General features: G+C 41.2%; 1 protein-coding gene across 5 annotated transcripts in view; it reads right to left on the reverse strand.

Annotated features, from left to right (window-relative positions):
- The window catches only part of IWS1 (interacts with SUPT6H, CTD assembly factor 1), a 43289-nt gene extending 25720 nt beyond the window's left edge, over positions 1-17569 (reverse strand). For 2 of the 5 annotated variants that reach the window (XM_012462328.2, XM_064382861.1), the window contains exons 1-2: positions 17263-17569; positions 14376-14491 (exon numbers count right to left, since the gene is read on the reverse strand). In XM_012462328.2, coding sequence (XP_012317751.2) covers positions 14376-14491; positions 17263-17296 — 150 coding nt within the window. In that variant the 5' untranslated portion in view covers positions 17297-17569. The remainder of the gene's footprint in view (positions 1-14375; positions 14492-17262) is intronic. The other 3 variants (XM_012462326.2, XM_064382862.1, XM_012462327.2) reach the window with 2 other exon arrangements.
- Between the last annotated feature and the right edge of the window lie 6251 nt (positions 17570-23820).

The following is a 23820-nucleotide window of genomic DNA, read 5'->3' on the forward strand; positions in this document are numbered from 1 at the left end:
GTAAAATAAAAATAACTCTATTTTTCAAAGAAATACAAGCAAACACATAACCGAGTTCTTTTACATAGGAATATTATTGGGTTTTATAAAGTTAAGATTATTTAGGGGATAAGAACTATAAAATTTAATTTATTTAAAGGGTCAAATAACATATGGGCACATTCTCCCGAGACAATTTAAGCAAACAAAGAAAGGAGAAGTTAACATTTCCTAAGTACCCACCAAGAGCCAATACCACAATAGGTTCTCTCCTGTTCGTTCATTTACTCCTCATAATAGTACTTCTCAGGATAACAAAATTGAGGCTTACAGTAGTCATAGTCCTATCTCTAGTAACCCTGGAAATAAGAACGCTTAAGTTTTAGGGAGAACACGATTCATCTAACTACAACAACACATAATGTTACTTGAAATAATTACTCTGAAAACATGCTCTGGAGTACAAACTTGATATGTGCATATTATAGCTATGGTTTTTAAAATGCAGAGAAAAATATACAAAATTAAACATGCCAAAATACAAGTGTTTTAGGATCTGGTGAATTTTTTCTCCCATCTGGTATTTCAACTTTAAATAGAAAAATAAAAATAACTGGTGATAGTATTCCAGCTTAAAAAGTATTTTCATAGAGTATTCCCTCTTAAAAATTTACTGAGCCAAATATTTCTCGTTAGATATGTGACTGAAGCTATGTGAACCTACCACAGACCAATTTTCAAGGACCCAAGAGCCTTTAATAATGTATAGCCCAACATCATGCTATGAAATAGTTAAGTGACAAGAGAATTCTTATCAATGACAGGATAAACCACATGAAAATGTTCTCATAAAACCCATACTTTTACTTACCCAAGTATGCTGTGTCTACAAATTCAAGAAGAATATGAAAAATTATAAAATAAACAAGCCTACAAAGCAAATGTTTAAAGAGTCTTTTCATATTTTATCACCATTATGACAGCACAGCATGGCAAAGAAACAGTCACTGCTTCTTTGCCATGAAATATAGTCACTGAAATATAGCACATTCAGCAAAGTTTCCAAAATCATAAACTTCCCAAAATTCCTAACTATATTTTTCTTCAGTTCTCACTAGGTACTCAGTCCAGGACTGTATTAGATTCCTGGTCAGTCACAAACTCCATTATCCCACTGAAACAGGCACTTACCTATTAAAATGATATTAGGACTAGAGAGATATCACAGAATCTTACAGTTCAATACTCTGTATGTTGCCTAAAGCTTACTTTAGCCATACTCCCTAATTTAAAAGAATGCATGTGGAAAACTTAACAATCTAGACTGCAAGCGCTAGGAAGGCAGGCATATTTTGATTTATTTTCCCCACTGAGGTATCCTCAGAGTGCAGAATGCTCTCCAGTACATACACATGGTAGGTAGAGTTTGAGCATCCCTAATCTAAAAATTCAGAAAACTCCAAAATCTGAAACTTTTTGAGCATTGACATGACACAACAAGTGGAAAATTCCACACATAAGCACCTAACACAAAGTTTGTTTCATGTGCAAAATTATTTAAAATAATGTAAAAAAGTACCTTTGAGCTATATATACAAGAAAGATAAATGAATTTTATGTTTAGACTTGGGTCCCATCGCCAAGACAGCTCACTGTGTATATGTAAATATTTCAAAACTCAACAAAATTCTAAATCCAAAACACTTCTGGTTTCAAGTATTTTGGATAAGGGATACTCAGCCTGTATTTGTTAAATGAGTAATAAAGGCATTAAGTGGGAATAACATAAAGTGAGGAATAATTAATCCAACAAGAATTTATTTGATGTCTACTATGTGCAAGATGCTAAGAATCCAGGCTAAGTCTCAGTGCCTGACCTTAAGAGCTGCTGTCTAATGAGGAGCCAGCCAGGCATACTATAATATTATAGTGTGACATGCACTATTCACAAAGTATGCATATGATATTTTGAAAGTGCACTAGAAGTGCATCTATGTGAAACTGAGCTGCAAAAAAAAGGTGTGCAGACAGTGAGCTGAGATCACACCACTGCACTCCAGCCTGAGTGACACAGAGAGACTATACCTGTGTGCAGACAACAGGCATGTTTGCAGGTAGTTTGTGACGGCTGAGTTAAGATGAGAGGGGGAGAAGCATACAGTATCAGCAGAGGCAACTAAAGCAGAAGGCAAAAGGGAAAACTGATGCTCTCCACGGCATACCCATCACATAACTCTAATGCCATGTCTATGTGTGACTTGATTTATTTTACTTGAAATAACAGAATCATATCTGGCTAAGTCCAGAAAAAAAAGAACAATCTTCTCAGGATCAGGAAGACTAAAGACTGGAAGGTTAAGAACCAATGCAGCACAGAAAGCTTAGAAAAAGGAACTCAAGGATCATTTTACTAGAGTACCATCAGTAACATGACTCAGCGATGAACATAATAAATGTCAATGTCTAGAACCTAAATTATAAATCCCCAAGAGAGATGACCTAACTGGTCAAGGCGATATCAGAAACTGTGACTCAATCAGTTACAGCTGGAGCAGGGGCACAGCACTGGGAGCCACTCCCAAAGAAGAGGGACACTAGGCAGTCATCCAGAACTCACCCACTACACTCTACCCTGGATTTCCTGATGCATGCTGTAGCATTCCAAAACAAATAACCCTTACAAGGACACTGCATAAGACAATGATTGTGAAATTCAGGAATCCTCATGAATTTTTTATGGGTTTCACAAAAACATAGCATTGTGTGTGGCACAACAGGGCAAAAAGAAGAAAGAAATCACTATAGTAAAGAAGTACTAGTTGGACAGACTGAAGCTAAAGAACACACTTAGACAACACCACCATAGAATTTGGGACGAGTATGTTGGAAATTACACAGTTAAGCTTAAAAGTTATCAGAACAATATTCAAACTTTCTAGAGTGGCTTCAGCAATTAAACTGCAAGCTTAAAAAAATCCAAAAGACAGTTTTTTAAAAAGTCAGATGAGTACAACAAATCAACAGGTGAAACTGACATTTAATGTCACATTTTAAAATAATTTAAGACACTTGCTAGTTGTAACAGTAAAAGAAATTGAGCACTCAGAGGGTCCTTGGATGCTTAGACATTTATAATGCTTTATACCTCCTTCTTAGCCATCATTCACACTACAGCTATAAATAACTACTGGTTATCCATCATAACCTTTCCTTCAAATTTAAGAAACTATCTTTCCATTGAAAAGTTCAAAAATTCAAAATTCTTCTAAATTCTGAGTTTTTAGTACATTTTGAGTTAGCTGTTGCTTGCTGATAAAAATGGGTTACCATATAAAATGGCATCGTATTCTACCAGATTATTTTCCCTTTGATCTGAAAGATTAATGAGCACTGTAGAAATAAGACAAATGCTAATCACACCCAAAGATCACCATCATTTACATTTTAGTCCTTTCAATCTCTTCTCTGTGTAAATTTACTTTAAAAAATTAAACCAGGACCTAGAATCACAATAATAGCCTGTATCTTTCAAGTAATAGCAGCAGGAAGCAAATTCCGAGGCAGATAGGAGTGAGTCCCTGGCGAAACATGACCTTTTAGCCAAAGACAGCTTAAACCCTGAAAACTGAGCTGCCAGAGACCCTGACTGGAGTGAGAACTTTTATTCCTGTTTGTCTGCTCTTTCCTGATTGGTTCTGAATAACACTATTTTTTAACCGGTCAAATGTTGCCTTTCCCAAGGCTACCTACAGCCCATTCTTCCCCAATTCTGAGCCTATAAAAACCCCAGACTTCTCACACGTTGGGGACTACCCACCTTTGGGTAGAGACTGCCCATTTCAGGTCCCCTCTCTGCTGAGAGCTGTTCCGTCACCCAATAAAATTCTTCTCCACCCTGTTCACTCACTGTTGTCCGTGTAACCCCATTCCTCTTGGACACAGAAAAAGAACTTGGGAGCTGCCAAACGGAGGATGGGAAAAGGGCTGTAACACTGTACCCATCCCTCCCGCTTACCCAGTAACGGGGGAGAAATTGTTGCTGGACGTTACACACCGCCATTCGCCAAGGCTCGGGTACCAGGAACGACCAAGAGCTGTAGTGCTTCTGGAGAGCCCAGACCTTGGGACTCTCCAAAGCAGAGCTGTAACACGCCCCTGCTCACCAAGCCTGGCACAGTGGGTACAACTGAGCTGTGACACCCTTGGGGCCCTCCAGCTCCTGGCATCTCCGAGTCTTCAGACACCCCCACACTCGCCTCATCTGGACACTGGCGCCTACTATGCAGGTGCTTGCAGCACACTGGGTGCAGCTGCACATCCTACGGAGCCCGCGCCTGTGTCGGTGCCTGGAGCTGCCCTACCCCTGCAGCAGCTGACCCACCCAGCTACGTGCCGTGACCAGACCCCTTGCCATTCCGTGCCTGTCCTGCCTGCAGAGGCCATTAGCAAAAACCAAGTACAGCCTGCCAGGCTGAGTGGGCAGGGTCAGTCCAAGCAGCGAGCCCGGAGCCTAGCGAGGCTGGAGTAGGGGCACTGCCAGCCCACAGACGTTACCAGCCAATGGGAAGTGGCATCCCAAAAAAATCCTGCATCACAAGTAACATGTTCAGTTCTCCATGTCACTAAATATTCTCTGAAAACAAATAGCTGCATTGCCATTTTTATAAATGTTCCATTTATACTTTAATCGTTCATTTTCTACACTGTTGAGTATTTCTTGTTTCCTTTCTTACGTTTATTACGGCTCACTTATCCATTTCAGTGTTTTCAACCCAAGGGCGATTCTGGCTCCTCACCCGAGGGGTCAGTGGGAAATCTGAGGGGCTATTTTTGGTCATCAATGATAGGGAGGATGTGTTACTAGCATTTTTTAATGCCCAGTAACCAACACGATAAATGTCCTGTAATATACAGGCATGCCCCCAAATATCCACAACTGGCTTGCTAAGAATCTCTTGTACAGGAAAGCAACACAAGGCTGCTCTCTGTGGAGGTGTGGCCACAGGCAAGACCCAGAGGATCTCACCCATCCACGCCTATAGGAAACTACATGAGATGAAAGAGCTCAATGGGCCCAATACAGATTGCAGTAACAGACAAACAAAGTATGATGGGTCCCTCTGAGATTTAAACTGAGGAATATGCAAAAGTTTAACCAACCTGTAAGAGATAAAAATGAACTCAAACAAGGACTTTTGGCATCACAGCATCAGAAGTTCTACTGACCTTCTCCCGTGAAAATTATTAAAAATAACCACTTAAAGCCTCTAGAAATGATCCTAACAGCAAAGGGCAAACGAAGAAATGCCTACACAAATTCTACAAGAGAGGCTAAAGACTGTTATTTGAACCAAGATCAATCCCTCCTTTCAACTTCACAATTCAGTGAGGCTGACTCCGCTACAGACTGCTGTAGCCAGAAACACAAAGCTCCCTCTCCATCCTGGTTTCAGTTAGAGAGTTTTCTTCCCAGAAAGAGCAGAGTATCAGCATCTCTCGTCCTGCTCCCAGATGCCTGTTGCTGTGCTAAGTTCCAAATGACTGCAGGTGTGAAGTGGAGATTCCCATCTTTTGCTCAACCCTTACTTGCTTAAAGAAGGCTTCACCTTGGACACACAAGTGAAATAGTAGCAGATTAAATGTGATGATTTGGAAATACATATGGAACAATGCAAGATACTGCTTTTTACAAGATAATGTCCCAGGCAATGGGCTGGACTTTGGTTTGATTCAATTAAGTAAGTATTTATTACAGAGTACACCTACTATGTACTTCACAATCTGGTCTTCAGATTATTTATATATATGCCTTTGTTCTTTCATATATGCACATCTGCTTAGAACACCCAAACTAATACTTCAGAGAGAGGTGGCAGGAAATTTGCCAAACATAACTTAGTGGTCTCTGGCATGCATTTAACGCTATCATGTCTGACAGCATCATACTGTAACGTATACAGCATACTGTATCATACATCATACAGCATCATACATGACAGCATCATACTGTAATGAGCCTCAGGAACTGATATAAACTTTGGCTTTTCAGGTGATTATCAGGTAACAAGGTTATGTTTAGTCTTTTATTCTCCTGCAGGCTAATCATTACTGTAACTGCTATTTAAAATATTCAAAAGGAAACATTTTAAGACCATATTATTCTTAAGCAACTATTTTAAGTATGATACTGTGTGCCATGTTTTCTTTTCTCATTAAGTATTGTTACTTGTTGATGATCCAGGTGAAGGCTTATAGTTAAAAGCGGAACCTTACCTTCATTTGTATGACTCACAGACACTGAAACCATGAGGCTTTGATTAACTAGAAAAGTAAGCTAAATGTAGCAGAAGTCACTTTTTTGAAACCATAATATGATGGAGAATGCAGTACCATAGAATCATACGGAAACAAAATCTGAAATCCATATGTATCTGATAACTCCAAACTTTTATGCCACTCCCCAATTCTTTTTTTTTAAGTAGGAAAAGGGTTAACTGATTCAGGATCTAAAAAAATTACCTGTGATTTTCTGGGAATAAAAATGTTGCCTCTAAATCTTACACTATTTTAACTGATTGGACTTTATGCCATTCCTCTGAGGGTAAAATTGTAATAAAGAAGACTATTCTATAAAAAAAAAAAAAAAGGCTTCACCTTGCTCAGGTGCACCACACTAAGAACACTGGGACCCTAATCACCCTTGCGCCAGCTTGTGAGACCATGCCAAGAGCAGCAAGCTGAAAGGATTTCAGGTTACTAACTCATTCCCACCCCCCACCCCCCACCCCCTATCCAAAGCTCAGTGTTTAAAAAAATTCAGAAGGCAGCCTAGGCAACATGGCAAAATCCCATCTCTACAAAAAACACAAAAGTTAGCTGGGCGTGGTGTATGCTTGTGGTCCCAGACACTCCAGGGACTGAGACAGGAGAATCTCTTGAACCTGGGAGACGGAGGTTGCAGTGAGCCGAGATCACGACAGCACTCCAGCCTGGGCGACAGAGTGAGACCCTGCCCATCCCGCCCCTCTTCCCCCCAACACACAAATAAATAAATAAAAAAGGAGAAAACAGCTGAATAGAATTACTAGACTAATAAGCTCAATGAGAAAAAAGAGGACTTTAACAATACTATAAACAAACTAGATCAAACAGATATCTAAAAAAATAGGCCAGGCACAGTGGCTCACACCTATAATTCCAGTGCTGCTGAGAGGCCAGGGTGGGAAGACCAACTGAAGCCAGGAGTTCAAGACCCGCTTGGGCAATATAGCAAAACCCGTCTCTACAAAAAATTTAAAAATTAAGCAGGCATGATGGCACGCACCTATAGTCCTAGCTACTCAGGAGTCTGAGGCGAGAAGACTGCTTGAGCTCAGGAGTTCAAGGTTCAGTGAGCCATAATTTTTTCACATGCCCGCTGTGTTAAAGTGAGCTACAGTTACACCACTGTACTCCAGCCTGGGCAACAGAAGAGATCTTTTTAAAAAAACAAAACAAAACAAAACAACAACAAAAAAAAAATCTTTATTCAACAATAAAATATATATTCTTATTAAGTGCATGGAACATTCTCCAGGACAGGCTATGTGCTAGGTCCTAAAACAAACCTTGATAAATTTAAAAGAATAGCAATATACAAAGTTTGTTCCCCTACCACAATGAAATAAAACTAGAAATTAAAAATATAGAAAACAAACAAAAAATCTAGAAATAGAAAAAATGTTTAGAAACAATATGATTATGAAATTAATTAAAATAATTCCATTTACTAAGCATAAAAGAGAATAACATACTTATAAATTTAACAAAGAAATCCAACATGTATACATGGAAACTATAAATCACTGTTAAAAGCAATTAAACACTTAAATAGACATCCCACGTTCTCGGATGAAGAGACTTTATACTGCCAAGATGGCAACATTCCCCAAACTGATCGACTGGTTCAGTGCAATCCCCCTATCAGAATCCCAGCTAACTTCTCTGCAGAAATCAACAAACTTATTCTAAAATACATAGGTAACTGCAAGAGACCCAGATTGGCCAAAAGATCTTGAAAAAGAACAAATTAGGACTCACACTCTCCAATAACAAAACATACTACAAGGCAATAGTAGTTAATACACCATTACATGCACAAGGTTAGATGCAGATATGAGTAAGATTTCAATCTTAGATATGAGTAAGAAATGAAGCCACATATCCCATGGTCAACAGATTTTCAAGGATGCCAAGACCACCCAATGGTGAAAGAACAGTCTTTTCACAATGCAAAGAATAAAACTACACCCTTATCTTACACTATATACAAAAATCTCAAAACTGATCAAACACCAAAGTGTAAAAGCTAAAGCTGTAACAGTCTCAGAATAAAACATAGGGGTAACTCTTCATGATTCCTGATTTGGCAAAAAATTCTTAGGTATGATACTAAAAGCACAAGCAATCCAAGAAAAAAAAACAGATAAACTGAACTGCATCAAAATTAAGAACTTTTGTGCTTCAAAGGACACCATAAAACGTAAAAAGACAACCCAGAAACGGGAAAAATATTTGCAAATTAGTCATCTAATAAGGAATGATAGAAAGACTAAAGATTTTTTGACAACTCAATAATAAGAAAAAAAAAGCTCAATTTTAGAAGTGGACAGCCCAGGTACGGTGGCTCATGCCTGTAATCTCAGCATTTTGGCAGGCTAAGGCAGGAGGACTGCTTGGGGCCAGGAATTCAAGACCAATTGAGGCAACATAGTGAGATCCCGTCTCTACAAAAAAAAGGACAAAGGATCTGAATGGATATTTCTCCAAGGAAGACATACAAATGACTAGACACTTAACATGATTACTCATCAGAGAAATGCAACTCAAAACAAGTGGTATACCATTTCACAGCCACTAAGATGCCTATAATCAAAAAGTCAGGTAATAAGTGCTGACGAGAGCATGGAGAAATCAGAGCCCTTACACTCAGCTATCACGAACGCAAAACAGCGTAACCACCGTGGAAAACAGTCTGGCAGTTCCTCAAATGATTACACATTATTCTGTTATGAGTTAGCAATTACTTCTGAGTTAGCAATTACCTCCCTTAGGAATATGCCCAAGAGAACTGAAAACGTATGTCCACAAAAAACTTGTACACAAATGGTTATAGCAGCATTATTCATAATACCAAAAGAAACAACCCAAATGTCATCAACTGATGAATGGATAAATAAAATGTAGTCTATCCATATAATGGAATATTATTTACCACAAAAAAGGAATGAAGTACTGATACATGCTACAACATGGATACACCTTGAAAATACTATGTAAGTGAAATGTCAGTCACAAAAGACCATATTTTATCATTCCGTTCATAAGAGAAGTCCAGGACAGAGACTCTACGAGACAGAAAGTAACTTAGTGGTCGCTGAGGACTGTGGGGTGGGGAGGGGGTAGGCAAAGGGAAGAGGAGATTAGAAAGGTAACAGCAAAAGTGTTTCTTAGGTAACGAAATTCTAAAATCGACTGTGGTGATAGCTGGACTACTAGAAAATACTGAAGACCACTGAATTGCACACTTTAAGTGGGTAAGTTGTATAACATGTAAATCTATCTCAATAGAGCCGTTTTTCGGGCCCGGCATGGTGGCTCATATCTGTAATCCTAGCACTTTGGGAAGCCAAGGTGGGCGGGTGCCTTGAGCCCAGGAGTTTGAGATCAGCCTGGGCAACATGGCAAAATCCCATTACTACTATAAATAAAAAAATTAGCTGGGCAGAGTGGTGCATGCCTGGGTCCCAGCTACTTGGGAGGCTAAGGTGGGAGGATCACTTAAGCCCGGGAGGTTGAGGCTACAGTGAGCCGTGATAGTGCCACTACACGCCAGCCTGAGCAAAAAAGAAAAAGAAAACCTGCTTTTTAAAAGACAGGTGACCTTTTTTTTTTTTTTGAGACAGTTTCGCTCTTGTTGTCCATGCTGGAGTGCAATCGTGCAGTCTCAGCTCACTGCAATCTCCACCTCCCTGGTACAAGTGATTCTCCTGCCTCAGCCTCCCGAGTAGCTGGGATTATAGGTACCTGCCACCACGCCCAACTTTTTTGTATTTTTAGTAGAGACATGGTTTCACCATGTTGGCCAGGCTGGTCTCAAACTCCTGACCTCAGATGATCTGCCCACCTTGGCCTCCCAAAGTGCTGGGATTACAGGAGTGAGCTACCAGGCCCGGCCCAAGACAGGTGACCTTTTTAAAGATCAAAGTTGATGCAAAAAACCCATGATGAACAAAATATTTAAAATTTGAAGACAGGATAACTGGTACTGGCTTTTCCTCTTCCCTCTGGCCCAAACATAGACCAACACAGCATTGCTACTGATTCTAACTTTAAGATTTTGATATTTTGTTCATGGTATTTTTTTGCATTAGAGTTTCAAAGTATCATTTATCTTGATTACTAAGTATTTTTCAAAGCTTGGAGGAAAAAAATAAAGCCAACCATACAAGAGGAAACAGAGATGTTATTAGAAATGGCCATTAGGCAGGCCCATCAATGACAGAACAAACTCCTTAGACAGAAAGATTTACAGCCCATTATATACATGTGTTAACAGTAAACTCTTGTTTTCTTCAGGCAGTCTGACAAGAGACTTGCTCTGTCACCTGTCAGAGATTATTTATAGACATATACAATTATTTTAAGAAAAAATAAGTTATATTTTTTTAATAACTAAAGAAGCTTTATAATAAAGTGGTTAAGAAACCTGCAAAAATTACTGGTCTTCAAAATCTTATCAGTATTTCCTACACTGACCACTATCTTAAAGACTGTGTGTGTGTGTGTGTGTGTGTGTGTGTGTTTTGTGTGTACTGAGTAAATACTATTAGGTGAAATGAATTAAAAAAAAAAAAACTAGCCTAAATTCTAAAATACAGATGGAGATTTTTTTTTTTTAAGTACCATTATTGGGAAAATTATGCTGTGAGGACCATCTCATGGTAGGCAAAATAATGACCGCCCAAAAAATGTCCATGTTCTAACCCTTGGAACCTGTGAATATGTCACTTTACATGCAAAGGGACTATGAAGATATAATTAAGGTAAGGACCTCAAAATAGGGACATTACCCTGGATTATCCAGGTAGCCCCAATTACAATTACAAAGGTTTTTATAGGGGGGATGCAGGAAGGTCAGAATAAGAGACAGAAATGTGATGACAGAAACAAGAGGTCGGAAAATGAGTTGTGAAGACGCTCTGCTGCTGATTTTGAGGATGGAGGAAGGAGCCTCAGCCAAGAAATGCAGGTGGCCGCTACAAACTGGAGAAGGCAAGGACATGTATTTTCCCCCAGAGAAGAACACAGCCCTGTGACGCCTTGATTTTAGTCCAGTGAGATCCATTTTGGACTTGACCTCCACAATTATAAGATAATAATTTTGTATTGTTTTAAGCCACCAAGTTGTGTCAAGTTGTTACAGCCTCAATAGGAAACTAGCATCTTTTAGGCTTTGTACCTGTAATTCACACTGTTCCATTTAACACAACTGTACTCTTTTAATATCCCATTGCTTCTAACAAAATTTTTTTAATGAGAAGACATCAAAATTTCTTCTTAAAAGCCATTTTAAATAGGCAAAAGAACATTAATACAGAACTCAACACTTATAGAATACTGCTGGCACTCTCGAAGTACTAGTGATTTAGTACTTCGGTTACTTCCTGGAGAAGAATATCTATGAAGAGCCTTAAAATGAGTCTCTTTCATCTGGTTAATTCTCCTGGTAGCTTTCTAAGGAAACAATAAAAAATGATCACAAATGTTTACATATAAAAATCTTCAGGGTAGCTTCAGTTACTTAATACAACAGCTAAACAGTATAAATGACAAGTTAGAAAACTGCTGAGTAAGTGATATTGCATCCATATTGTGAAACCATTAAAAATTATGCTTATTGAGAGAATCTTTAATGACATGGGAAACACTTCAAGTATAATCTTAAGAGATAAATACATCGACACAAAATATATATAGTAAAATCTCAAGTAAAGGTAAAATATAAAATACACACATGTCGTATACATGGGACAGAATGAAAATGCGGGAGAAATAATGTGAAAAGGCTCAAGTCATTTCTGTAGTTGAAGTATGCTGGTTTTATTTTCTTTAAACTTTACAGATACAGAAGCGCCTCAACTTATTATGGGGTTATAGCCTGAGAAACCCACAGTAAGTTGAAAATATCAAGTCAAAAATGCAATTCACCCATCTAGTCTACCAAACATCACAGCTTAGCCTAAGCCTACCTTAAATGTGCTCCAAACACTCACAGAGGTCTACAGTTGGCCAAAACCACCCACCACAAAACCTATTTTATACTAGAATGTTGAGTATCTCATGTAATTTATTGAATACTGTGAAAAACAGAATGGTTGTATGGGTACTCAAAAGTATGCCATCAGCTCTTGCAACATTAGAGAATTGAAAATTTTTAAGTCAAACTATTATAAGTCTGGGACAGTCTGTGATTTCTAAATTTTCAAAAACAGGCACTTATTTATTCAGAATCTGTATTATTTAAAAAAATAGAGATGCTTAAGGTAACCTGCATTTGCAACTGCAGCATGAGTCCATGAGATGACTACCCTACTAGGTTCTATACTGACAGTCGTTAATCTCTGAATGCTGTTTCCAAAGTGGACACTTAAAATATCACACACTAAATGTACTGACAATTCCCAACCATCATTAATTAAAATATTGGAATTTACTCTGAATGTTTAAAAGCATAGAAAAAATCTGAGTGACATCAAAATATATAAAAGATGAGCCTTTTCCATACCTGCATTTAGTTCTCTGACCTCCCCTACCCCTTACTGACCCCACTTCAGTTACACTGGTTCCTTGAAGACACCAATCACACTTTCACCTTGGGGTCCTGGGCAGGACTGTTCTTCCCCTAAACATCCGTATTCACACGGCCATTCCTTAGCCTCTGTTCACACCCTGGTTCAAATGCCGCTTTCTTAATAAAAGGTCTGTATGGTCCCTATTTAACACCAAAGTCTGTCCTCCATCCTTTGCTCTGTTCTAATTATCTCTTTTCTTCACAGTATGTTACCTTCTAGCAAACTATACAATAAAAAAAAAAAAAATTATTGCTTAATGTCTTTCCCCTCCTACTGGAAAAACAATCTAAGAAGAGAAAGATTTTAACTTCTAGTCACTGATTAGTCCAAAGCACCTGCAAAAAGAGTCTGACACATATTAGGCACTCAATAAACACTTGCTGAATGTATACTAATGCTGCTGTCAAAGGACAGTCAATAATATAATCTCTAACCACACCTACTAAAAATTGGACAATTTTCTGCACACGTGTAATCAAGAAAACTATATGACATAGAAAGTTCTTAAATCTTTCCATCTTTATCATTCCTATTTGTTTCAGTGCGTGTCTACCGAAGACTTACAGTGAATTTATTTAAAAATTTCCCAATTTTGTCTTGTTAACATAGTATATAACCAGAAAAGCAAATAAAGCACTGAAATATTTATGTACTAGGCCAAATATGTTAAAATGTACACAAAACCCAATACTACTCTGTATTATTAAACAAAAACAACTCTTAAAATTACATTTGTGGGCTGGGCATGGTGGCTCACTCCTGTAATCCTAGCACTTTGAGAGGCTGAGGTGAGAGGATCACTTGAGGTCAGGAGTTTGAGACCAGCCTGGCCAACATGGTGAAACTTTGTCTCTACCAAAAAAAACAAAAAATAGCTGGACCTGGTGGCCTGAGCCTGTGGTCCCAGCTAACTCAGGAGGCTACAAGGTGGGAGAATGGCTTGAGCCCAGGAGGTGGAGGCTGCAGTGAGCCAAGATCTCACCACTGTACTCCAGACTGTGCTACAGAGCCAGACCCTGTCTCAAAAAAAAAAAAAAAAAAAAAAAAAAAAAGCATTATTAGATATATTATGCATACCATAACAGTTCAAAATAAGAAGGGTAAATGCTGACATAAATTTTGAAAGGTGATAACCCCGATAACTTTCTATTTCAACTGATATTTCTTCAAATTGCAAATGCTCATTGCCCCACTACAACATTATTTGCAGAATAGGGAAACTTAGTCAAATATCGAAGATCTGGTCCATTTTCTCAATCAATATGCACAGCTGAAAACTGCCTAACATTTGAAATATGACCCAATCAGAAGTTACTTCACTGTGATTTCAACAGTAACCAGACCATCACTATTTATTTTTCAAGCAGTTTTCTATTAACTTACACTCCTTTACTCTCAGACATTAAAGCCTAAACCGTCACAGGGATTCTGTAACTCCTATATATAACAGGTCTCACGGAACACAAGGGAAAAGCCCTCCCAAAGATGTTGGTTAGCCAATACCTCTGAATGACGTTCTACACTTCCAGTGTCTGATCCGGAGTGTTGCTCATTTACATCATCCTCACCGTCTGACCCTGAATCCCGTTCATCCTGTACTGGGGTAGCACCACCATCATCTGCTTAAAAACAAAACAAAAACCCACTTATGGTGTAAGATGAATGACATCTACAGTGAAATGAACACACTGAATCAAGAATAATAAATGCACAAGTTACCAATGAGGAAGCATAACTAATGATGCTAAAATTTTGAACAACATAATGATATTCATACAAATACCAACAATCATAACATGTACTGTGAAATATATGGCAGCAAAACTACACCATAAAGCAATTTGTAGCTTAAGAAACAACACTAAAGACCAAGTCAACAATTTATTTCAACTTCATGTTAAAATTGAGTCTTTCTCTCCGTGGCATTTACCACCTTCTAATATACTACCTGAAATTATTTTGTTTAACGTGGGTCTTCTTCACTTGAATGAAAGTGCCCCAAGAACAGGGATTTTGGTTCACTGCTCAATCTCTGGAGCCCAGAACACTGCCTAGTACCTGATACACAGTAAGTATATGTTTATGAATGAACACAAGGAACTCCAGTCCAAATCTAGTGAAAATTCATTCAAGAAAAGCATATACAAAATGGTAAATATGAACTGTTACCTAACTTCCTTTTTTATTTTTGTAGAGATGGGGTCTTGGTATGTTGCCCAGGCTGGTCTCAAACTCCTGGCCTCAAGCAATCCTCCTGCCTTTACCTCTGTAAGTGCTGGGATTATGCCCAGCCCCAATACTTTAAAAAGACTTACAGGTTTATAAAAATGTAGTCAACTACAGAAAAACCAAAACGTCCTATAAGAATGGAATCTCACTTTTCTTTAGGCAGCCAGAGTGGGGAAAGAAAAAAAATTAAGGGGAATCACTATCATACTATCATACTAATGAGCTAATCTACTTAGCTAAGAAGAATATATATATGGTCGTGATAAAAATAATAGTTTTGAAGTTTAGCAAACAATTATGCTGCAACAGTGGGAGGACAGAAGAGAAGAAGGAGGCACATAGGCTAAAATATTGTCCTAGCATAACAGAAAATTATTAGAGAATGCCTGAAAATGATGCAAGAGATTGCTGAATTAGGAACACAGGTGAACACCCCAAACAGCTTAAAGAATGTGAAATAGATAGAGGGGACAAGCCAGAGAACTGCTATATTTTCTGTTTCCTCTTTTAGTAATTAACCTATGTACATGTATTAAATATAATAGCTTTTTTTTTTTTTTTTTTTGAGATGGAGTTTCACTTTTTGCCCAGGCTGTAGCGCAATGGTGCAATCTCAGCTCACTGCAACTTTTGCCCCCTGGGTTCAAGCGATTCTCCTGTCTCGGTTTCCCGAGTAGCTGGGATTACAGGTGCCCGCCACCATGCCTGGCTAATTTTTGTATTTTTCGTAGAGGCAAGGTTTCACCATGTTGGCTGGTCTCGAACTCCTGACCTCAGGTGACCAATCGCCTTTGCCTCCCAAAGTGCTAGGATTACAGGCGTGAGCCACCATGCCAAGCCTACTTTTTAAAAAGTAACTTAAAAACACAAATGAATGGAAAAAAGCTATTTTGAAAGTATCAGGAAAGTGTTTTTTTGTTTTTGGTTTGTTTTTTTTTTTTGACAAAGTCTTATTCTGTCGCCCAGGCTGGAGTGCAGTGGTGCAATCTGGGCTCACTGCAACCTCCGCCTCCGGGGCTCAGGGCTCAAAGGATCCTCCCACCTCAGCCTCCAGAGTAGCTGACTACAGGTATGCGACACCACACTCGGCTAATTTTTGCATTTTTTGTAAAAATCGGGGGGAGGAGTCTCACTATGTTGCCCAGGCTGGTCTTAAACTCCTGGGCTCAAGCCATCAGCCACCTACGCCTCCCAAAGTGCTGGTATTACAGGCATGAGCCACCGCACCTGGCTCAGGAAAGTGTTTTTACGCCAAATAGCAGTGCATGTTTGGAGAGCCCTTTGTAGTCATTACAATTCACTGTCCTATGTAAGGAAAGGCAACGAACTCAAAACAGTAAACAGCTTAACGCTTAAATAATTAAACACTTAAATTTTTTTTATTTTCAATTTTTCTGGGTACATAGTGGGTGTATACATTTATGGCGTATTTAAGAACTTTTGAGACAGAACGCCCCAATAGAACTAGTACACAAAAGGAAAGCAAATGCAACGTATTTCCCACAGTCGGTTTGGCCTCACTTATCTTTAATCTCAGGTACTGAGCACCGTGCCAGCAGAGTGGGGCCCAGAAAGTTTACAGAATAATCAAACAGTAAAAAAAGGAGACCAAACTTCGGTGAGAAGAGGAAAGATCTCGAGGTGGAGAAAAGGCACAAAAATCACCAGTAAGTGCCAGAAGTGCGTTCCTTACTCTGAATGCAACTGAAACGTGGGTCCTGCACTTATGTTCTGTATTGCAGGAAAGGTTAAACCACCCCTAACCAGGAGTGAAAAATCTAGGAAGGATCCCCCGCCTCATCCCCCCTTGGATTCTTCAACTACTCAACTACTGAGAACTCCCTTAACAGAAGAAACCTCTCCTTCCCTAGCACTCTGCACACAACAGAAGCTTAATATATGAAAGTACTTCCCAATTTCAGCAAAAACCTTCGGCCGATTCAGAAGAAAGCTTTCCCTCCAGAATCCCCTCTCTAAGGGTCTAGCTTCGAGGCTCGCAGCTAGTCGGAGGGTTCTTGTCCTACACTGGCTGTGCACCGCGGACCAGTCGCGGGAGGAAAGGTTTCGGAGACCTCCTTGCCCCCATCCGCGGGGTGCCAGGCCGAGCCCTGCCGAATAACTGCTCCGCCCCCCAGCCCGGTCCTCCAGGTCCCTGCCCCACCTGACTGGTCGCCGCTGTAATATTCCGAGTCCATGGCAGGCGGACTCTCAGCGGGGAGTGTCCGCGCCCCGCGCCGCCCCCGTCACCTCCTTCCAGGCGGTGTGACCCCGGATGGTGTGGCTCAGTGTTCAGAGGCTCCCGCCCGACCGGAGAACTTAACGGGTGCGGAGGGTAAGAAAGCAGCAGCGGCAGCGGCGAATGCTTTGACCGTGAAATACCGGCAGAAAAAGCCGTACCCGGCAGATGGGCAGGCATGCGAGCCGGCGATCTACTTCCTAGAAGCACCGCTGGGGCCAAAATGGCGTCTGCCCACGACCCTCAAAGGAACGCAGGGCGCAGGCGCCGCGACCCGTCAACCTGCCAATGAGAAGACGCGACAGCAATGACGCAACGCACGGCCGGAAAGGAGACTCATGGGAAAATTGAGCGGGACCTGCGGCTTCAGTTAAATATCTTTCTCGGGAGGAGCTTGGTCTGGCCTCCATGGAAATAACGTTATCATTGATTTTTTTTTTTATCATTTTCTAGATTCTGTGTCCGCGCCATGTTTGAAGAGCTTTCGAAATACTCTTCCGAAAAAATGACCCGCTCAAATTACTTTTCCGTCATTAGACACTTGTCGTTCCCGTCAGGCCCCAAGGCTCCTGGTTCCCGCCGGCAGTAGGCGAGAAAGCGGGCGTTGCATCCTGGGACTTGTAGTGTGACGCCCGGGAGCTGTGATGCGTTACTAACTGGCGCGATCCACAGCGCCTCCTCTCCCGGCATCTTCCTCTCTTTCATTCTAAATAACGACTAATTTCCTTGTTAAGAAGGCATTTAGCCAACAGTGAGAACTACACATCTTTGCTTCCAGAAGTGTACAAAGAAGTACACATCTTTGCTTCACCTTCCTGATGAAGCACCGAGGAAGGTGAAGTTGAACTTTCCCTGAGCCCTGTGTTTCTGGAAAACAGGGGGGATTAAGAAACCCTCTCATCTGTTTGTGTTTCTGGAACGACACACTGTAAAGAACCACCCATCTCCATGTGACAGATAAAACGCTTGCAGATAACCCCTTTGTCTGTGACAAGGCCAGAGATCTTTCCTCTTTTTTCTGAGCCTGTTAATAAAGCCAAACAGACCTTCCAAATTCCCGCTCATGATATCGAGTGATTGGTTGAGATTAGAACTCTCCCCCGACCCCAAACTAGTCAGACACAGGGAACATTTTCTGTTCACCTGACCTACTGAAACTTCTGATTGCAAAACAATCCCAGCTGTCAATCATCCCACCTTCCTATAAAAGGCAAAACTATGCTACCAAGACACTGATCGTATCTGGAGTGTTCTCCCTATTGCAATAGGCTGAGTAAAATCTATTTCCTTACTTGTTCATTTTAGTCTTGAACAGGGAGGGGATCATTCTTGCCTTTGATCGGAGGAGGGCCAGTAGAGGTTTAAGCAAAGACTCTCCAGGAGGTGTAGACATGTAGAAAAAGAGACTTTTGTTTCTACCACAGATATCTGACCCTTCGTTAGCCAATCAGAGCATGCTGGCAGAACCCAATTATAGGCTCCTGAAGAGGATGTTGGAAGAGAAGAAAGGGGAGAAGTGGTTTCTGGAAATTCCCATTTTCCTGCAAGAGAGTTCATGAATATTCCTTGCCCATGTGGTGGAAACAGCATTGAATCCAAATTCCTTCTTTTCAGCTGTGGGAATGACATCTTCTCAGGCAGTCTTGAAAATCAGAAGAACAAAGAATTACCAATGCCTGAAATGAAAGGTACAAAATTAAGCTTTCTTCCATTTGATAGAAGATGCCGAGGCTCTAGGCCCTCTTCTAATGAGAAGGTGAGAGTATACCTGTGTAAGTGGAGCAGGATTAATAGATCAAAATTCCAGGAAGAGTTCAGTGGAAGAAAAGCTTTTAGTTTCAGCAGAGATATAAGGCCAAGAGTAAGGAAAGTGATTGGGTTGTAAGCAATGCAATTGCCAAATGATAATTACTGAATTTTGGCGTTAAAACTAACTGTACTGGATAGAAGCACTCTGAACACACAACAATGTGCTTAGCTCTAGAAGGCTTCAAAGAAGCTTCAGATCTAATTTTTTTTACTCAGAAAGTCAACAATTTAGTGAGACAGGACACACCTTTCAAATAAATACAGAGCCTTAGTTAAAGCAGTGTGCTTCTCAGCGTAAACACAGCTTACAGAGAGTTCCCAGAGCTCCTTCCTGCCAGCTGACTGTCCCTCCGGGACCCTGGTAGAGAAATTCTGTCGTGGCACAGATTTGCCTTTCTGAATCTTGGCTGCCTTACATTTTCAGGACTGCTGTCTCCGCACGCCTCACACCCAACCCCACCCCAGTGCAGTTGGCCCATGTCGATGATAGGGCGGCACCCAGAAGAGAGGCTGTTTCCTACTCAGAGAAGTCAGCTCTCTAAGTCTGACCCAGCTTCTTGTGCTTGAGCCACTAGCAAGCCCTACCAGGGAAGACGCAAATGAAACTTACTGGCTGTGTGACCTTGAGGAAGTTGCTGAACCTCTCTGTGTTTCAACTTCCTCATCTATAAGTTGGAGATAACAGTGCCATTTATCTCACAGAGTTGTCATGAAGCCAAGTGCACATATATAATATATAATATGTTGTAATTATATATATTACATGTATAATGTTATACATGATATAATTATATATATATTTTATATATATAATGATTGCTGGGACAGAATATTGTGAAATTAAATAATATAAACTTTTTTTTTGAGATGGAGTCCTGCTCTGTTGCCCAGGCTGGAGTGCAGTGGTGTGATCTTGGCTCATTGCAACCTCTGTCTCTTGGGTTCAAGCAATTCTCTTGCCTCAGCCTCCCAAGTAGCTGGGACTACAGGCGTGCGCCACCACGCCTGGCTAATTTTTGTATTTTTAGTAGAGATGGGGTTTCACCATGTTGGCCAGTCTGGTCTCAAACTCCTGACCTCAGGTGATCCACCCACCTCAGTCTCCCAAACTGCTGGGATTACAGGTGTGAGCCACCGCACCCACCCAAATAATTCAAACTTAAAGCTGTTGGAACTGAAATTGTTCTGAGTCTTGAGAGGAATGTGACTATGCAACCTGAATCACATGGCAGCTGCAACTTCTGTCTTTTTCCCCCTGCAAATAATTGAGACGAAGTGGTACCAGAGTTAAAACCCCCTCAGGTCATTGCCCCTCCTACAGAGTAATAAAAGTCATCTTCCTTGGGATGCAGCAATCTGTAACCAATCAAATCACCCCAGCATATGCACTGTCTTAATATGGAAAATGTTATAATCCTGCTAAAATTTTTGTCTCTCCCTGTATAAGTGACACCTTAACTTCCCCACTTTGGAATGTTGAACCCATTCATTTGGAGCTGAGGTCTCCTAGGTGGCTATCCGAACACTCAAATAAACTCTATACGTAATCATATTTTATGCATCTTATTATTTAAGATTAGCAATATATATGTTAGGTACTATCCTTATTATTAGGTACTGTGAAGATACAAAAAAACTAACACATGATTCGTGCCTTGAGAAGCTTACAATCCATTAGGAAGTCCTGCTTTGAAAAAAGAAAATGCTAAAAGGTGAATTGTGTAATGTGGGTAACAAGTACCATGGGAATTAAAAGGAGGGTGAGGCTAGCGTGAACAATCAGGCTGACTTCCTGGGAGCAGGGCGCTGGAGGTGGTATTTGAAGGACAAAAGCAGATTTGGATAGAAAGATAATGTTTTAATCATGGTAGGTTAACAATCTACCAAGTAGTTATGTTGTTATAACAACAACAACAAATTTCAGTGGCTTGACACAATAGTAGTTTATTTCTTCCTCTTGTCAATGGGCAGCAGGGTCAGTGGTGAGGTGGAGGTGGTGCTCTGCTCCTAGCAGTCATTCAGGGATCCAGGCTCTTCCCATATTGTGGCTCCACCATTTCCCAGGGCCTCAGAACCCCCGACTGCATGCTCTGCATGCCACCAGCAGATGGGACAAGAGGGTGTGGAGAATGGTGCAGGACGTTTGAATGGGCCGAGCCTGGATTTGGAGCATATCACTTACCCTCATCCCATGACCCCTGCTAATTGTGAGTGAGGCAGGGAAGAGTATGTCACCAAGAGGAAAAGGAAAGTGATCACAGTGAACATGCAGCATTCCAGGCAAGGGTAAGAAATCCACCCCAGTATTTCTTTTCCCAGAAATGAACTTCTTAGCAATGAGCCTAAGCCTCTCACTCTCAGCCTCTTCCAAGAGCTAGGCAAAGTGTCACTATCATCATCATAATTAGCATCATCAGCATCATTTTTTTCCTTTATTGAGTTGACATGTAACCAAGTTTTGCTTTTCTTTATCAGTATCTCAGTCTCCCCAAGGCAATAAGATTAGTCATCAGGTTATGTCATTGACCCTGGTCATGGGATAGAGGTCCCATGTTTATGGCCAGTGACCTAGGTTTAAATGCCAGGCCTAAGATAGATTTATCCACTGGATTGCCCAAAGCCCTCTAGAGAGGAGGAGGTGAACTTTTCATTTTGTGTCCCTACTTTCTCCCTCTTGCTGCCTTGGGCAAATCTCTGGGTAGGTTCCTCAGAGGGTTTATGGTGACAAAAGCACCACTGGAAATGAGTTCTTTCCTCCTTGAAAGAACTGTAGATGCCTAGCTGGCCCATCAGGACTTTGGATCCAAGAACTGCCCAGTTGAGGAGCAGCAATCTTGAAGCTGCTGTTTCAGGAGGATGAAGTACTTGAGTTTGCTCGATGACACAGTCATCTTCTTGGCGTGTCAGAACCGAGATCCTCTAGGAAGCACTCATCCTCCCTGCACACTCCCTCTGGCCATATCTTCCTGCCATCCAAGGAGCCCAAGGCTCAGAGTCACCTCTTCTGGGAAGACATTCGTTCTGGTCCTTGTTGGCCTCCTCTTTCCCCCAGCCTCCAATGGCACCTGGGCCTGTGAACGATATATTTGTTCCCTACTGGGACTTTGTCCCCCAGAGACATTTGGCAATAATATCTGAAGACATTTTGATTTGTCATCACTAGGGTGGGGACATAACTAATGGCTGCTGCTAAATGTTCTACAGTACACAGGACAACTCCCCTCAAACAATGATCTTGTCCGAAATGCTAATAGCGCCAAGACTGAGAAACCCCAAACTACAGGATAGAGTGTTCCCTGTGCTCTGCTCTCTTGACTGTGCACAACTGTGGTTCCAGGGAAGCATTTAAGCCCTGCTTCTCTTCCCAGATACTCCTCCGCCCCAACATCTCAGAAAACAAGGCAACAAAATGGGAAAGGCCTTTCAAACCCTGGGCTAAGGCCAGCAAGTTGGGGAAACACCGTTTTTGAAAATCTCAGAAAACAGAACGTCTCATGCATCACTGGGATGAGGAAGGAGGGGGGTCTGGTTTGTCTGAGGGTTGGTGTGGTGTAATGCATCCCAATAAACACGGACCATGGGGTCAGGTACACCCTAATTCAAACCTCACCTCTGCCACTTTTGGCCACATAGCCTAAGCAAGTTTCTTAACCTCTTTGACTTTAACTTCCTTGCTATGAAATGAGGAGAAGCACCCCTCATTTGTTGAGGTTTGATGAGGGTTGAGTGAAATGGCACAAGCAGAGTCCAGCACAGAGAAAATCCTCATCACACGCTAGCTCTTTCTGAGACTGAGAATTCAACACTGTTCAGAAGAGTAGTTCAGTTGCAGAGGGCTACGCTGCCAACCTTGCTATTTCATAGGGTTAATGGATAATTTGGCTGCTGTAGGCTAGACGGGAAGGTTAGGGCCACCCTAAGCAAGCGACTTCAGGTAGCTCTATGCTATTCTGGTAGAGCTGCAGTGAAAGGCTCGCTGTGCTCTGCATCAGTCGCTGTGATGACGTTTTAAACGACTTGTTCACTGACAGGAAGGGAATGAACCACAGGTTGTCCATGGACACATTTCAGCTCCAGTTCAGCTCACAGACATGTTTCTAAAGGTTAGCAGAATATTCGCATCTTGGGAAATCAACACTACGCTAATTGTGGAAGTAGCACTGGGCTAGGAGGTAGCCACGCCTGGTCGCTCGTGTTACCAAGAAGAGCCTGCCCTCCCTTTCCCCAAGCCATCTTCTTGATTTTCAGGGCTTGAGATCCCTTGGCTATGGAAAGCCTGGGACTCCAGGAGAATCATGCCTCAGGATGTCCCCCTTTGCACCCACTAACACAGCAATCAGACCAGGTTCTTGCAATCGTGGGCACAGTTTTGACTGGGAGGGAGGACTTGGCATGCCGCTTGAGAAAGATTAGCAACATTCGCGCCCACTGTTTCGTAAGCTTTCCCTCTGGAATATTCCATAATGACAATATGCAAACAAAGCTGAGAGCACATATATGTTCATTGCAGTGTTGTGTATGAGTGTATGATAGCAAAGGATGGGCACCCTCTCCCAGTGCCCATCCAGGGAGGATGGGTATACAAATGATGGGGCCCCTGTGTGACATACTGTCACGCCGTCTCTAAAGACCCATGGATGGTAAATGTTTGCTACAGTGTTAGAAAGTGCTTGT

This window comes from Aotus nancymaae, unplaced genomic scaffold (assembly GCF_030222135.1).
Source record: "Aotus nancymaae isolate 86718 unplaced genomic scaffold, 86718_ANA_hifiasm-v0.15.2.pri h1tg000029l, whole genome shotgun sequence".
NCBI classification, from domain to species: domain Eukaryota; kingdom Metazoa; phylum Chordata; class Mammalia; order Primates; family Aotidae; genus Aotus; species Aotus nancymaae.